The 17,298-nt window shown below is 36.8% G+C and overlaps 1 protein-coding gene across 3 annotated transcripts in view; it reads right to left on the reverse strand.

The window, feature by feature from the left end:
* Nucleotides 1-17,298, reverse strand: part of cdhr1a (cadherin-related family member 1a) — a 27,823-nt gene continuing 10,525 nt past the window's right edge. Inside the window, exons 1-17 of one of the 3 annotated variants that reach the window (XM_055170821.2) lie at nucleotides 14,686-15,720; nucleotides 14,205-14,300; nucleotides 13,766-13,911; nucleotides 13,641-13,691; nucleotides 13,477-13,566; nucleotides 13,271-13,357; nucleotides 11,302-11,421; nucleotides 10,902-11,045; nucleotides 10,614-10,692; nucleotides 9,201-9,301; nucleotides 8,778-8,981; nucleotides 8,145-8,297; nucleotides 6,961-7,125; nucleotides 6,344-6,411; nucleotides 3,258-3,486; nucleotides 2,914-3,168; nucleotides 1-1,260 (exon numbers count right to left, since the gene is read on the reverse strand). In XM_055170821.2, the coding sequence (XP_055026796.2) occupies nucleotides 742-1,260; nucleotides 2,914-3,168; nucleotides 3,258-3,486; nucleotides 6,344-6,411; nucleotides 6,961-7,125; nucleotides 8,145-8,297; nucleotides 8,778-8,981; nucleotides 9,201-9,301; nucleotides 10,614-10,692; nucleotides 10,902-11,045; nucleotides 11,302-11,421; nucleotides 13,271-13,357; nucleotides 13,477-13,566; nucleotides 13,641-13,691; nucleotides 13,766-13,911; nucleotides 14,205-14,300; nucleotides 14,686-14,746 (2,568 nt within the window). In that variant the 5' untranslated portion in view covers nucleotides 14,747-15,720 and the 3' untranslated portion in view covers nucleotides 1-741. Of the gene's footprint in view, nucleotides 1,261-1,624; nucleotides 1,959-2,913; nucleotides 3,169-3,257; nucleotides 3,487-6,343; nucleotides 6,412-6,960; nucleotides 7,126-8,144; nucleotides 8,298-8,777; nucleotides 8,982-9,200; nucleotides 9,302-10,613; nucleotides 10,693-10,901; nucleotides 11,046-11,301; nucleotides 11,422-13,270; nucleotides 13,358-13,476; nucleotides 13,567-13,640; nucleotides 13,692-13,765; nucleotides 13,912-14,204; nucleotides 14,301-14,685; nucleotides 15,724-17,298 lie in introns of those variants that run through there. The other 2 variants (XM_055170824.2, XM_055170822.2) reach the window with 2 other exon arrangements.

Raw genomic sequence — 17,298 nt, forward strand, 5'->3', positions numbered from 1 at the left:
TTCTTTAAGAAAATGGACTAATCATTTAATACTGAAACGATTGTTGTCAACCAGTGAACAAAGCTTTAGTTTAGATATTAAGTCTACTAGATATGCTTGGGACGTTTAAGAGTAAAATATTAGACTGAACAGTTAAAAGACTGTCTAATAAAATATTCATATAAAACAGCAAATTTTTATAAATAATTTGGCATTTTAAAAGTTATTTCATTGAAGAAATATAAGATACTGTATGAGATCCACATTGGATACATTCACGGCCTTAAAAAAAAAAAAAAATCCATACAGTGAGTGAGTAAATGAAAATGATTATAAACAGGCATATTTAATTTTCATCGTTGGTCCCTTTTTGTGTTTGATTTTATGACAAACCAGTATATTACACATCCATGTATAAAAACGTCTAAAGTAACCTAAAATGGAGAATTGTACATCGTACAAGAGGGTGTGAACCAATGATTGTTTTCCACCATAAGAGGGCAGTACACAGCATACTGATTAGCTGGGTTTTAGCTTCTCTTTCACTATCCATTAGGTTCAGCCTATATCCCCGAATAAGTCTGTATACATTAGAAAAGATTCAGTAAGCAGCTTGCAGAGTTGGCAGAAGAGGTCAATAGATGTTGAGGTCTTGTCCTTGTAATGATTCATCCCTTCAGCAAATCTTCTTGCTCAGAAGAAACATGACTGGATATTAGCAAATGGACACTTCTTCTGTAGTAAATTTCTTTACAAAGATAATCAGTATCGGTTGGCCATATTTTTCTGTTCCAGTCTAAGTTTGAGCTCAGAAACCAGTGCGGTGTTGACAGGGTTGTCTTTACCCCTAAAAGACTTTTTCTTCGTCTTGGAGGCCACAGAGGCAGAAACGGTGGGTACTGTCCAATCCCTCTTACTGTTCCTGTAGTGACTTGGCAAGGGCGGGGGTAGATCAGGGGCATTAGGAGGTGACGGTGGGGCTCGATGTTTACACACACTGAGGTTATTGTTGAAGTTAACGTTATCTCCCTCGTCTCCATGATTTTCCTCTGTAAATGGTTGTTGAAAGTTCTCTTGTCTCCGAGGTCTACGTTTCCTCCTTATGATGCGTCGGGAGGGCAGGATCTTGTTGGACTTTGTGTTTCTTATGTATATAATGGTAGAGATCAAGATGGTCACAAAAATCACGATTACAATGACACCCCCAATCAAGCCTAGGATCTGCATTGGATTTTCCCTACTTTTCATTAAAAAGGACGCCAAAGGTCCTCTGAGTTGAGTCTGTAAAAGAGCACAAAGAAAAATCATGTCCACGGGCCTCTGGTTTATATACTGTAGGATCTTGCTATGGGTGAGAGAGGTAAAGAACTCATCTCCCAGATAGGTCAAGACTTAAGAGTGTTATGGATTGCATGCCATCTTTGCAGCTGAGAACCAATAGATAATAGCCCCATAATTTGATAGTTAACAAAATAATAAGGTTTTGTTTTAAATGAATTTAAAGAGCTACAACAGAGCCAGACAAGATCAGAAGGGTTAAATGAGGCACCCACTACTAAGACCATGTAGCCTCATCTTCATGAACTCGAAAATGGCTGTTTAGGCTCTAATAACTCTCTAATAATAAGTGTGAATGATTCTCATGTGAATGATTTTATAGTAATTGTGCTCTTTTACAGACACTTGCCTCTAAACAAAATAAAAAGAAAAAATGTAAAACATTTATGTTGGTGTCAATTAAAATAAAAATAAAATAAATAATAATATATAAACGAAATGTCTCATGGTCAGGGCCTCCTAATCTTTCTGATCTTGCCCCTTGGCTGGACCCGGGACTTTTTCACAGCATTCCAGTAAATGATGGTGGATATAAATACAGTCAGACAAACGGCGAGGACTACAGTGCTTAAACAAATGCTAAAAACAGTCCAGGGTCGCGTTCTTAGACTCAAGAAGTATGATGTCACTCTCGCTTTGACCTGTAAAGGATACAATAATGCAAACTTACAGGAATAGTCTACTCATTTTCAATATTAAAATATGTTATTACCTTAACTAAGAACTGTTGATACATCCCTCTATCATCTGTGTGCGTGCACGTAAGCGCTGGAGCGCGCTGCGACGCTTCGATAGCATTTAGCTTAGCCCCTTTCATTCAATTGTACCATTTAGAGGTAAAGTTAGAAGTGACCAAACACATCAACGTTTTTCCTATTTAAGACGAGTAGTTATACGAGCAAGTTTGGTGGTACAAAATAAAACGTAGCGCTTTTCTAAGCGGATTTAAAAGAGGAACTATATTTTATGGCGTAATAGCACTTTTGGGAGTACTTCGACTCGGCGCATTAACACCCTCCCTCTCCCATTATGAGAGTGAGAAGGGGAGCGGACTTTTCAGGCGAGTCGAAGTACCCCCAAAAGTGCTATTACGCCATAAAATATAGTTCCTCTTTTAGATCCGCTTAGAAAGGCGCTGTGTTTTGTTTTGTACCACCGAACTTGCTCGTATAACTACTCGTCTTAAATAGGAAAAACGTTGATGTGTTTGGTCACTTCTAACTTTATCTGTAAATGGTACAATTGAATGAATAGGGCTAAGCTAAATGCTATCGAAGCGTCAAAGCGCGCTCCGGCGCTTGCGTGCACGCACACAGATGATAGAGGGATGTATCAACAATTCATAGTTAAGGTAATAACATATTTTGATGTTGAAAATGAGTAGACTATTCCTTTAACCTTGACATATTGATGAGACATGGTATTAGGTTTGATGTACAGATTACAGTACATGGAGAGATCTGAATGTTGACAAAACTTTCTGACATACAATAAAAAACCTTAATAGATCTTTGGTAAACCATTTGTGAATGCTAGGTTTGAGACATTATTCTGAACGTCTAAAGTTTGGATACCAACTAATAAAAACTCACTTACCGCTTCTGTGATGTCAATCTTCACTATAGTGGTGGTGCTAAAGGATGGAGAACCTCTGTCTTTGGCTTGAACTACTACAGACCAGGTACAGTCTCTCTGGTTAGTGATGTTTTGGACTATGTCCATTGACTTAATGTAGGGCTTTAGCTTTATTTCTCCTGTGTCTGCATCGATGTCAAATATATTGCCTGGGTCGGCTTTCATGATGGAGTATTCAATCACATTGTTCGGCTCCTCTGCATCTTCATCGACTGCCTAAAGATCATCAAAACAACGTCAGTTAATACTTTTAGAATTGTCTTTAGATGCAGGAACGTCAAGCAGTCTTACAAATAACTGCTAACCTCTATTTTCACCGGTGCACCAATAATCATTGTCTTCTCCAGAGAGTTTTCATTAAATGCTGGCGAATGATCATTGAGGTCCAGAATGGTAACAAATACTTCGGCAAGACTGTATTTTCCCTCGGTGTCTTCAGCCTTCACATAGAAGTTATATTTGGATTTAACCTCAGCGTCCAGACTGGCCCAGGGCTGAGTGTAGATGATTCCAGAATCAGGTTGAATGAGAAACCTGAATGCAAATGTACAGGAAATCAGAAATTGTTATTTTTAAAACGTTTGAGAAACTAATAAAGCTTCTCCTACACTCTAACTGTGGGTTCACACCAGACGCAAGTGCAACAATTTGCGTGAGTAGATTACATACAAAGTCAATGCAAAAACACGATCAGACGCGTCCTCGCGTGGGGCGATGTGAATGACGCAAATTGGGCGGCGCGATTGCCGCGAAAACACACGCTATTTGCCTTGAATGCGTCTTTGCTGAAGTTGAAAATATTCAACTCGAGCAAAAAAATTAGCATGACACGAAGTTAAATCCCACGAGTAATCTAGAGCGAGTAACCCGTTGCCCCGTGTTTGATGTGTACGTAGCATAATGGGGCATACACACCAAACGCGAGTTCAACTATTTGCGCGAGATTACATACAAAGTCAATGCAAAGATGCGATCAGACGCGTCCTTGTGTGGGGCGATGCTAATGACACGATATGGGCGGTGCGTTTGCTGTGAAAACAAGTGCTATTCGCCTCAATCGCGTCTTCGCCCAAGATGAAAATATTCAACTCGAGCGAAAAATTTGCATGACATGAATTTAAATCCCGTGAGTAATCTAGAACGAGTAACGCTATGCTCCGCGTTTGGTGTTTACGTAGCATAACTGTGGGTTCACACCAGACGCGAGTTCAATGATTTGCTCAAGTAGATTACATACAAAGTCAAAGCAAAGACACGATCAGACACGTGCTCGGGCTGGACGATGTGAATGACGCGATATGGGCGGCGCGTTTGCCGCGAAAATATGTGCTATTCGCCTCAAACGCGTCTTCGCCCAAGTTGAAAATATTCAACCCAAGCGAAAAAATTAACATGACACGAAGTTAAATCCCATGAGTAATCTAGAGCGAGTAACGCGATGCCCTGCGTTTGGTGTGTACGCAGCATTATGGGGCATACACACCAAACGCAAGTTCAACAATTTGCGCAAGTAGATTACATACAAAGTCAATGCAAAGACGCAAGCAGACCCGTCCTCATGCGGGGCGATGCAAATGACACAATATGGGCGGCATGTTTGCCGTGAAAATACATGCTTATTGGCTCAAACGCATCCTCGCCCAAGTTGAAAATATTCAACTCGAGCGAAAAATTCGCATGACATGAATTTAAATCCCGTGAGTAATCTAGAACGAGTAACGCTATGCTCCGCGTTTGGTGTTTACGTAGCATAACTGTGGGTTCACACCAGACGCGAGTTCAATGATTTGCTCAAGTAGATTACATACAAAGTCAAAGCAAAGACGCGATCAGACACGTGCTCGCGCTGGACGATGCGAATGACGCGATATGGGCGGCGCATATGCGGGAAAACACGTGCTATTCGCCTTAAACATGTCTTCGCCCAAGTTGAAAATATTCAACCCAAGCGAAAAAATTAACATGACACGAAGTTAAATCCCATGAGTAATCTAGAGCGAGTAACGCGATGCCCCGTGTTTGGTGTGTACGTAGCATAATGGGGTATACACACCAAATGCGAGTTCAACGATTTGCGAGGGTAGATGCGAATGATGCGATATGGGCGGCGATATTGGTGTGTATGTAGCATAAGAAAGTATGTGTTAAATAAATTTAAAAAAATTTAATAAAAAATGTGTCATTTTGTGTTGATTTGGTGATTAAATAAATAAAATGGACATCAAAAGATGTGTTAAAAACAACACAAAATGTGTTTTTCCAATAATAACAACACAGAGATGTGTCTAGTTAGGGACAACACATTTAATGAGTATGACATCACTGCAAATTGTAAATGGGGCAGAAATCATACACTGCACCTTTAAGTGGGGCAGTTACATGAGCATGAGAACAAATCTATTTCCTACCCAAATCCCATTAGAAGATTAACCAAGATGGAGGCCTTGGTACTATGCGTTGTATACAAATTCAGCTTTGTGGTTCTATTACAGTGTTTAGGAAAGGGATGATGTATTAGTAAAAATCTGGATATTATTTCATTATTGGCGACACGACTGAAATATAAATAAAATTATTACAAACTGAAAATGAAGTATAATTGTTGCCAGAAAAACAAAACAAGAGGCATAAGCTGGTATTAGCATGACTTACATGCTATGTTGGATTTCTTTGGCTCACGTAACCCTTTTGAGAAAAGAGTTTTAAATAAAGCATGCCCGACATCAAGTTCAAAGAGGCAGGGTGAGCTTAAACCACTAAGCCACCACTTACACATTCTATTTGGTTTGTGTGTTTTACGCCATATAAAATATATATATATATATATAATATGTTGCCAAAAGAGATCATGAATCTTCTGAGAAGTTAGAGCTGGACACCAGTTTACAAAATACAAGAACGGCATTCCAAGAGGTCAAGAATGTTCCAGCTATTTGTGAACTATGTTTGGAATCCAGTAAAACAAAATTAAATCCTCTTGGGTACATTTGTCCTGAGAAAATTTATAACTGAGTCAAAAAGCCAAATCCTACAACTACATGAAACTTTAAAGTTATTGGAAGTTTTCCCAAACCACCACAACAACTGTTATTAAGAAAACCTGTTTATTTGGTCTATAATGTCTTGGGAGCTTAAGTATTTGTAAGCTGCATGTGACTGAACCCTTCCAGGGTGTGATGAATTAAGGTGAGATTAGACGCATCCATGCTCCTCTTCCATTCATTAAACAGTCTGTGTTTCAGGTTAATGATGTTGCATAAGCGACTGTTTACTGTACTTGTGGCTTATTTCATTCGACTGGCGTTGCACCATCTACTGTGATCACACATAACATACTACAAAAACAGGAGGTAAAAGAAATAGGGGATGATACCACTATAATGTTACTTACAGGTCTGCACCTGAGCCATAGATGGAGTATCTGACCAATCCCCAAAGACCAGAATCAGGATCTGTGGCCTATGGAGAGCAAAAGAAGATTGGGATAACCAAGATCTATACAGATTCATTATTAAGATCCATATGAGGATTTTACATAAGGTGAAATACTATAACATATGTAACATATATAATATGATAGTAAACAACGTGTGTGATGCACTTATAGAATGATCAGTATTAAAATAGTAATAAAAGAGTACAAGCTTTGTTAGAGTTTTATTCATTTTCTCTAACGAAGTCATGATGAGAGGTCTAATGTTGTTGCAACAGTTTAATGTTATGACCACATCAGGTGGTTGTATACTGAGGCCATTGGTGTCTATTATTGCCCAAAAATCAAATCTGGGCTTTTGGTGTTACACAACTAAATGAAAGTGATAGCCATCTGGCAGCTTACTGCTTAGTAAGCATTCACATACTGAGCATGATTTTGGATTCTGATCCAAGCCCTCAAATGTTATATTTAGATTATTAATGCTTTACTGTTGCAAAACACCCTGGAGAGAATGACGGACATGTTAATCGTCTTGTGTTTGTTTTATAATGTTTTGAGCGTCATGCACTTACTGTCACAGACACGACATTGGAGCCTCCAGGTGAATTCTCTGGAATCCGAGCAATGTAAAAATCCGAAGTGAATTTTGGAGCATTATCGTTGGTGTCTAGTAGATGAATTATTATATCTGCAGTAGCACTGAATCTCTCGGGTGTGTCAATCTCTACAGCAAGGAGCTGGAAAAAGAAAGATATATATATATCTTAAAGGGATGGACATGGTCAGAAACAATGCTCAGGTAGGCCGTGGCATTTAAACGATGCCCAATTGGCACTAAGGGGCCTAAAGTGTGCCAAGAAAACATCCCCCACACCATTACACCACCACCAGCAGCCTGCACAGTGGTAACCACGCATGATGGATCCATGTTCTCATTCTGTTTACGCCAAATTCTGACTCTACTATCTGAATTTCATCAGACCAGGCAACATTTTTCCAGTCTTCAACTGTCCAATTTTGTTGAGCTTGTAGCCTCTTTTTCCTATTTGTAGGGAGATGAGTGGTACTCGGTGGGGTCTTCTGCTGTTGTAGCCCATCCGCCTCAAGGTTGGGCGTGTTGTGGCTTCACAAATGCTTTGCTGCATACCTCGGCTGTAACGAGTGGTTATTTCAGTCAAAGTTGCTCTTCTATCAGCTTTAATCATTCGGCCCATTCTCTTCTGACCTCTAGCATCAACAAGGCATTTTCGCCCACAGGACTGCCGCATACTGGATGTTTTTCCCTTTTCACACCTTTCTTTGTAAACCCTAGAAATGGTGGTGCGTGAAAATCCCAGTAACTGAGCAGATTGTGAAATACTTAGACCGGCCCGTCTGGCACCAACAACCATGCCACGCTCAAAATTGCTTAAATCACCTTTCTTTCCCATTCTGACATTCAGTTTGGAGTTCAGGAGATTGTCTTGACCAGGACCACACCCCTAAATGCATTGAAGCAACTGCCATGTGATTGGTTAATTAGATAATTGCATTAATGAAAAATTGAACAGGTGTTCCTAATAACCCTTTAGGTAAGTGTGTTTGTGTGTGTGTATATATATATATATAGAGTTTTATGAGAATAAATGTAACAAGCTTAAGCTGCTTTAAAGTCAACTGAAACTTGCATGATTACACAATATATGCAACACATTTGTTGATTCACTTCTTGTACACATAGTCAGGACAGAATTCCCCTAAAATTCCAGTGGATTACCTTAAATGTCAGGAATTGTGATTTCTCATAGTCTATAGAAGTAGAATCTTCTACTAGGACAGTGACCTGAGCTTCATTCAGGACAGTTTGAGGGACCACTCGTAACATCCGACCTGGGCCCACCAGTCTAAGGTGAAATTTTGCATTTGATCCCTGAAAACATTGAACACAATATAAAATACTTTTTGTAACACATCACATTTGTCAAAAGAAATAATACTTACAGATTTATTGTATGATGCTTATTAAATTGAACCACAATTGCATGACATGTTTGTGCAATGCGGTTCCCAACCATGTGATCTTGATTTAATGTGTAATGAATATGCAACTAAAAAATTTATTGCATAACACAGCACAAGCTTAACAGGGACCACCTGTTTGTTTTGGTGCATTTGTTTCATTATAACTAAGCATTGCTCATAGAGTACATTAAAGTGATGCATTAAACTAATGGGGTCTACTGACGTGTTCATGTTTTTGCACAATAAAAATACTGTAATACTTAATCTGTTTCATTAAATATTCCAACTAGTGTTGATGGAAAAACTGATATCTTTGTTTTTCAGATCCGCTAAGGTTTGAAAGTGTGGAGGTCACTGCTGAAAGAAATTAAATTGGATAAGACCGTACCTGATCTGAGTCATTGACTGTGATTTTTAAGCCTCTCAGAATCTCTCCCTCTGGAGGATGTTCATACATTGTTAACTCAAACGTGTTTTGTGGTCCATTCTCTCCATAAAAAGTGGGTGGATGGTTGTTCAGGTCCACTACCCGGATGGTTGCTGTGGTAACGGCATAATCTATTATTTCTCCGTTGGGATTAACCTCTGATGCCTGAGAACACAAGGAGGTATAATTATTAAACTAAACAAGAACAAATATGAACAAACCCACAATTAGCGAAAGCTAAGAATGTCATGAGACTGCTGATGTTTAGGCAAAGTAGCTAAATACTATGGACAGAGATGAACTTTGGTAATTGGCTTATGCATGCAATTGGATTAATGTTACTGTAGCTCTGTCCCAACTCAGAGATCAAAGAGGCAACTTCACCTTGATTTTTATATTGAAGAGTTCCTTCTTCAGTTGGGTTGGGTACACTTTCAGAGTGATACAGCCAGTGGTTTTATTAATGCTAAAAGCTCCATCTGCTCCTGCATACATGAGAATTTGTTAAAAGTACAACACTAGTACAATTCTATGAATTATTTGCTCAGTATGAAATGCCATAATGAAGATTTACATGAGGTATGGCTTATCTAAATGAGATGTAAATGAGCCCTATTGTCACTCCCAGCAGCAGACAAAGGCACAAACTTTTAAATGCCATTTTCTCCACTTTAAGGTTTTTGGAGTTTCTACTTTCAAATGGCCACAACTTCTCCAAATATTATCAGATTTCCATGTGCTTCACATCGAAGCTTGGATACTACACTTTTAGAATCTGTGAATAACTCAAAATGTCCCAGATCCGACTTGTGTCCCTACTTTCCGTGATTGGTCACATTTTTCCTGAGAGACTTTTATTTTGACGCAGTGATCTGTTATGAGTACCCATGGAAATGGAGTGTTCATTTGTGGAAGAACACAATCGCTGTATAACCTTAACTCGGAGGCTCGGAACATACCATTAGGAATGCGTGGTTAAAGTTTGTTTATAAAGAAGTTCCAGCTCGCGTGGGGAGTGTTTGTTTACTTTGTGTACCGCAGATTCATTCAAAGAAGCCACAAGTCAGTGCTGGATTTGCAGAGAGACTGTGATTAAAAGCACCGCTAATATTGGATCTGGCAGGAATGACACAGCAGTATACACAGTGAGTAAAACATTTTGCTTTATTTAAGTTACTATGTTTTGCAATTGCTTTGTTAGAGATCGCTTGATATGTCCTGTTGACTGTTTTAATTTACGTAAAACATTAAACGATTAATAAAGGTGCAACACTTAACAATAAGACTACAATATAACGATAAAAATATACAAAGTTAGTGATAAGGAAGGACTTACCAGCCGCAGTTTAGATTCTGATGCGCGCTTACTGTGTTGTATACGATAATTAACTCACGTCGAGTTTAAAGTTTTGTTTCTACTTTAATATACAGATTGTCATTTATGTGTATCATCTTTAGCACCTAGAATCTTTTGTGGCTCAAATATGTGTTCGGCTGCTATTTTTACACATTGATGTTTTTAAAACTTTGCCCCACATGTACAGTAATGAAGCTATCCAATCATAGCAGTGGGCGTTTACTTCCAAGTCTTCAATGCGGCCCGCCCCTTCAAACGAACCATTTCTCCAGACAGCCACTAATCCATGTTACAAAATACCCTATTACTTATTGCTTTTGATGTTTTTGAATGTAAAAACCACGCAAAGATCATCAGTAGACCTTAGACAACAGTATAAAACAATAAAATGGCAGCTTCATTGCCCGTTTAATATATTTTTAAGGAAATAAAATGCATACCAGAGTCTACTGAATAAATGATTGGATTTGGATTTTCCATGTCTCCATCTTTGGCAAAAACTGTACATATCTCAGAGCCCTGTGGACAAAACAGATTTGAACACCACAATCTTCTTAGTCAGTCAAAGTATTTCCATATTTGGGAAAAGCAAATTTATCCAAAAAAGCTATCAGGTGGTTTCCAGGACAAGGCAGAAGCCTTTTGTTTAAAGTGCATGTATAAATGCTATATACTGTACTGTAAATAAAACTGAAATACAGTAGAATGAAAATTCCTTTAATACTCACAGGTGATGAGACTTCGTAGACATAACAAAAGTAAGGTGTGCCAACAAACATAGGGGAAGTGTCTTGAATATCAATCACATTTATTGTTAAAGTGGCAGATGATGTCATCATTATTTGTTTTCCCTGGTGATTGCCACCCCCGTCCTAAACCAAAAGGTTAAAAACAAAATCATAATCATTCAATCTTATTTTGTAATACGTGTGGTGGTGACCACCTAAGCACATGCAATGACAAAAAGGTATTTTATATATTGCTGATGAGAATTAACAGCATATTACAAAAACATTTCATTTTTCATCCTGGACAAATAATAATGCCGTACAGTAAGTATTATGAGGATGACTGGTACAAAAGATTAAGCTTTTAATGGTAAAAATAGATCTAGAGCTACCCCCTCACCTTTGCCACTACAGTGATGAAATGTGTACGTGATTTTTCATAGTCAAGCACTTCTCCAGGTTTTATTCTTAGCACGCCACTGTTGTGGTCAATCGCAAACTTAGTGCCGGCTTCAGTGCCCTAGATTTTAAAACAAAGTATAATGTGTTAAAGTTTAAGGAATGCAATATCCTTCATGTGTCATAGTCAAGAAGAGTAAAATCTATCTGAATAAATGCACTGAATTTTTGTTCACACCCAACTGCTTTGATTACAATAACCTTTATATACTGCAGTCAAACATTTGTTAGCATCACCCAGCTGTCTTCCACATATTCCAAATATTTTTAACCCAAAGGGGCCTATATTATAAATCATATTTAAATCTAGTTTCAAAAGTCCTTTTTAATTATTCTGTATTACATGGAAGTTCTAGCAGTAGGGGGAGAGCGGGGCACAACCTAACGCTTTTTGACTTTGGCTCTTTCATTCAAAAAATATTTAAGTTAGATTAATCATTTTTACACAATCGACACACACACATATCTGCTACATGAACACTTAAAGTTTGTTTGTGGGACCTATAGTTATCGTGCAATTACACCGAAAGTGACAGGAGTGCAAACAGAGGGTTTGTTGTAACACCTGTTAGAATATGTAGTTTAAACACAAATACTTCATTAAAATTTTGTCTATATACTAAAGGTGGATATTGTTATTCATCCATCCATGATCCTTCATCTAACCATCCTTGTATTATGCATCAATGCATATAAATAGATTTTTTTGAAAGGGCTGCACAATTAACACAAAAATCATAATTGTCAGTTATTTCCAATTATATTGTATTAACAGTTATCATACTGATTAATAGTATTTACATTGTATACTGGATGCTTAGTTGTAACGCTGTGTTACAACTAACCCGCTGTGTAAAAATTATTTAGTTGCTGACATGTTTCAAAATGCTTTTTTGTGTTAGGTAACAAGACAATGATTAAAATAATATAAGGTTGGATTTGGTGACTTACACACCCAACTCAGAAAAAAACATAAGATGAAGAAATTTACTTTTATACCTCCAAAACACTCATCTTAACCACACTGCAAAAAAATTTATAAATTTTTACACATTGTGTGTGTCATGCCATTTAAGGCGCTATTTCATGTTAAAATAAATTATAGGGACAACACAAGTTGTGTTAAAAACAGTGATGGGAGTAATGCGTTACAATTTATTCTGTTACTGTAATTCCACTACTTTTAGCGGTAATTAACATGTAACAAAGTATTTTTTTTAAATCATGTAACGCAGTTACAATTACTGAAATTTAAATGAGTTGGTTACTCACGTTACTCTATTTTGTGATAAATGAACACTTGCAGACAAGACATCTCTGATCTAATGTCGCAGGACCGTGGTGGGCGGCACAATGAATAATAACACAGAAGGTGTGTAAGTACAGGGACGATACATTAAATATGTTGTCCCTGAACTAACACATCCTTCTGTGTTATTAACCCGAGAAACCAACTCATTTAAATTTCAGTAATTGTAACTGCGTTACTTGATTTAAAAAAAAAAAACTTTATTACATGTTTATTACCACTAAAAGTAGTGGAATTACAGTAACAGAATTACTTTGTAACCATTACTCCCGTCACTCTTGTGTTGTCCCTTTCATTTATTTTAACATGAAATAACGCCTTAAATGGCATGACACACACAATGTGTAAAAAATTAACACATTATTTTTTGCAGTGCAAAACACATCAAAACTTTTCACAGGAGATCATTTTCTGACAGTAAGAGAAAAAGACAAAAAGCACAGATTGCTCAGCCCTTTATGAAAAGTAGCTCTGTTACAATTAACCCCGCGCTAGTTTGTGCCCCGCTCACCCCTAATACACAAAAGGTACATTTATATATTATTTAACCATAATTTTCAGTTCTATAAAGTCTCAGGTTGGATGTTGAACAATACAGTACCTGAAGGAAGTAAGAGACCGATCCCCCTGAGCCTGTGTCCCGGTCCACTGCCAAAAATTTATAAATGCTGCTCCCAGACGTTGTGTTCTATGGAAAAAAATGTATAGATAGAGATTGGAACGATTCTAGAGGGGCACATGGCCTAAATTACTTAATAAATAATAGTTAGGAGAAAAAAATATATATTTAGCATAAGAAGTCCTCACCTCTGGCACATCCACGATGGAGGGCATATTCTGAAACTGTGGTCTCTCATCATTGACATCCATCACAAAAACTGTAACCTTTTCAACAACCTGCCATGACATTAGAGCATCAGAAAAACTACACGCCTTACACCGGACAAGACTTTCAGATCAAAAATACTCACTTTATTAAGGCCATCTGAGATACTGACAAACACCTCAATTTCATCTTGTGCCTGTGATAATAAAAAGCTGTCATGTCAAACTATAATGTAAAAATGCTTTAGACTATCACATGTTTGAAATATACCTCTCTGTCCAGCTCCTCTATCAGAGTTACTGCTCCTGATTTAGGATGAACACGAAAATATTCTTTGGATCCTGGTTCAAAGGTCAGCCCATATTTTACCGGCTGACCTTCTGGGTCACTTCCATTAAGAACATAAATTTGTGTTCCTGTGATCAAAAGCAGACTCTTAATGTGCTATAAAGTATATACACCATTGACTCTAACATAGCTGTAACATTTTGATTTTCAGTAGTATCGCACAATTCAATACTTCACATGATATATTTTATAGTAAGCCATGTTACGGTTTACAGCTATCCAGACAACACATTAACAGGTGAGTTAGCCTTCTAATTAGTTGCTAGGGATGGGGACAGACATGCAGGTCTACTGATCTTAACAGAATTATATAAACAATCAAAATTTAAATTTTATTTAATCTTAATATAAAGGCACTTACCTTTTAATGTATCTTCTGAAAGACTAAACAATGCCATATTACCGTTGTTACTGTTTGGCCCATTATCATAGAAATAGGGTGCGTAATCACTCTTTGCTGTAAACAACAATAATGACAACAAGAAATCAGATTAACATCAACCAGCTGTGTAACTTAACCAGACTTCACCATGCATTACACCTGTACAACAGCCATTATTTGTCTATAGGATTACAAATGTTATAAAAATGCAACAATCCCCTGACTCACCTACTGTACTACTTAATCATTAATCATTCAATAAATACATGTAGACTTTTTAAGTTTTCTTTCACGTATCTGTACATGCTCACCTCCTACTGTAAAGCAGAAATGTGATGCAAATGAGAAAATCAAATGCATGTATTATATAAGGGTTAACAGTAAACACAGTCAAGTATAAACATGTTTAACCTGCGGTTCACACCCCGAATGAATGGTTTACTCTAAACTGAATACATACCAAAGCAGAAGTATATTAGCAGAAGAAATAATGAAAATAGTATTTCCATAGTATTCTTCATCCTATTAAAGAAATGCAGTCCAGATCATGCACTAGTGAAGAAATCTACAGTAGGGTCCTTCTGTTTATTGCAAATGGATGAGAGTTAAAGCAGGTGCTAAGTGCCTAATCCAATGACACGACTTAACCCTCAGAACATTCTTACAACCCAGTATTTGCGTCTTTTCTAGTAAAACAGAGCTCACAAGAGGTTCATAACAAACATATATGACATAAACATGTACTGAGTTACAGTGTTTGATTTAACTTAAATACTTCATCAATTTTATCTCTAATGAATGAATTTGTGACAGACTAGTGAACAAAGCATTATTAATAAGTCTCTATGTAAGACTCAAATCACCATTTTGAATTTTATACAGTACTAATTTTATACTTCATATAGAAATTTGTAATTTAGTAAAGAGGATAAAAATACCACACTTAGTCATCGAGGCATACTGTAATATGTAAACATTAAGTGTTTTATTATTTACAGTCATTGTGTTTTTGGACATTTTTATTAATGAATACATTTTTAATTTGTGTTAATTTTTACATTTACAACTTTATGCGTCAATCAAGGAGATAAAGCTGTATAAATATGTTTTGATTGAAAATCGAGAGATTCAAACTTCAGTAAGTAAATTTGCTACATTATCATTACACATACGCGTTTTCATATTACTTTTCTGCAGAAGAGCATCTGTGCGGATCACAAAATGAAACACCTGCCAATTTACCTTCATCAACATTTGTGAGTGTGGCTTTGCCTTCAGGTTTAATTTGTGTGGAGCAGGCAGATGGCGGGAAAGCAGATTAACCTACTATAATCCTTCATCATCATGTAGTGCTCAGAGCCAGTCAACAGGGACACACAAACCAGAAGCATCTCTGGATGTGCACTACAGAGACGACTAGACTATGAACAGAGAAATAAACATACAGACTACCTTATTTTAACTATAAAGATGCTGTATTAATTTTGCCAAGTTTATTATTCTCTACACTAAACATAACTTTTTTTTATTATAGCAATTTTAATTCAATTTAATTTAGATGTAGCAATTATATTAAAAATAAATCTAAACAAATAATGACAATGGCAGCATATGCTCATCAAACAGAAAACACATTGCCTTTGTGGTTGGTTTTAAAATCAGTAGAAGAACAGGAAAGTAAATTTGATATACAGTTTATCATAAGATTAACTTTTTACATTTCTCGTATATTGGCCATGTGCGTCAGTCTTGCATCAGCAGTGGATTACGTGACAGAATAGAAACCTTGAATGACAAACAGATTTGCCATTTTTGGGAAATATTACCATCTGCCTAAATCTGTATGACGTGACTACGAAAGGTCATAGATATTGCTTTTATTATCCTGACTTGGCCCAAAATAGGGGCATTCACTAACCAATAAATAAAAACAATAAAAGACAACGAAAATTAATTATGATTGCTAATATGATTGCTAATTTTCAATTCTTGCAGACAAACTGAATTAAAGGATAAACCCAGCAAAATGTATTCTTTGAAGATAAAAAAGGGCATTTGTATCAGGGGCGTAGCCACGAGGGGGCCTGGGTGGGCCTTGGCCCCCTCATTTACATGTCCGCCCCCTCAGATTTCCAATTGCTTAAAATAAACTAAATAAAATAAGAAAATGTTGATTTCTTAGTCTGATTGACAGCTGTTTCCAAACTTGATTGGATTAGCTCATGTCACGTGTTGTTGTGCGTAACTTATGCTGTCATCTTTGCATGAGTGTTCATTAATATTTGGTGACAATGGCAGCTGGTGCACAAAGTACAATATTACGCCTTTTCAAAAAAGCACTCTAATTTCCAAACTATTTTCCTACATTAAAAAGATTTCCTTTTTTAAAAATAAACTTGCTGCACACTGCAGAATCACAAATTGCCAGGCATCTCATTATTGATAGTATTTGACAACACTCAGAATTTAGCATTACATTGCTTTTATAACCAATTTATGGTGATATTTCTCATTTATAAGTAGCTTTAGGTAAAAAAATCCTGATAAATTATAGAGTTCTATTTACAGTTAGAGTATTTTTACATTTATGCATTTGGCAGAGATTTTATATAAAAAAAAATATATATATATATATAAAACTTAGACAAGCCTAATGGAAAAGTAAATCAAATGTAACTGCTCTATATTGCTATATTGTGGCTGTCAATCCAAAATACCTGAAAATGTGTCTACTAATAGTATAATGGAACAGAATTGTTGTAAATAACACTATATATCACTGCCCCCATGTGGCAACAATGTTAATGGCAATTAACGTTTTGAGGTTTCTCAAGGCACCGCTTTAATAGTTTTCACCAGGGATGCTGGAGGGCAAGAATTATCCTATTATTGTTGCATGATATTTTTCCCTTATTTAATGCCCTTGTGTTTGCCGTCTTCTGCTGAGTCGTTTTCATGTGAATACTCTGTTGATAGTGTATAGTGTCTAGTTTATTGTTCAAGTTTAATAAGTTAATAAGTTCTTGTCTGGCTATCAGTCTATAGTTCTTGTCTGGTGTAAAGTACTTAAGTA

The sequence above is a fragment of the Misgurnus anguillicaudatus genome, chromosome 11, assembly GCF_027580225.2.
Source record: "Misgurnus anguillicaudatus chromosome 11, ASM2758022v2, whole genome shotgun sequence".
NCBI lineage: Eukaryota > Metazoa > Chordata > Actinopteri > Cypriniformes > Cobitidae > Misgurnus > Misgurnus anguillicaudatus.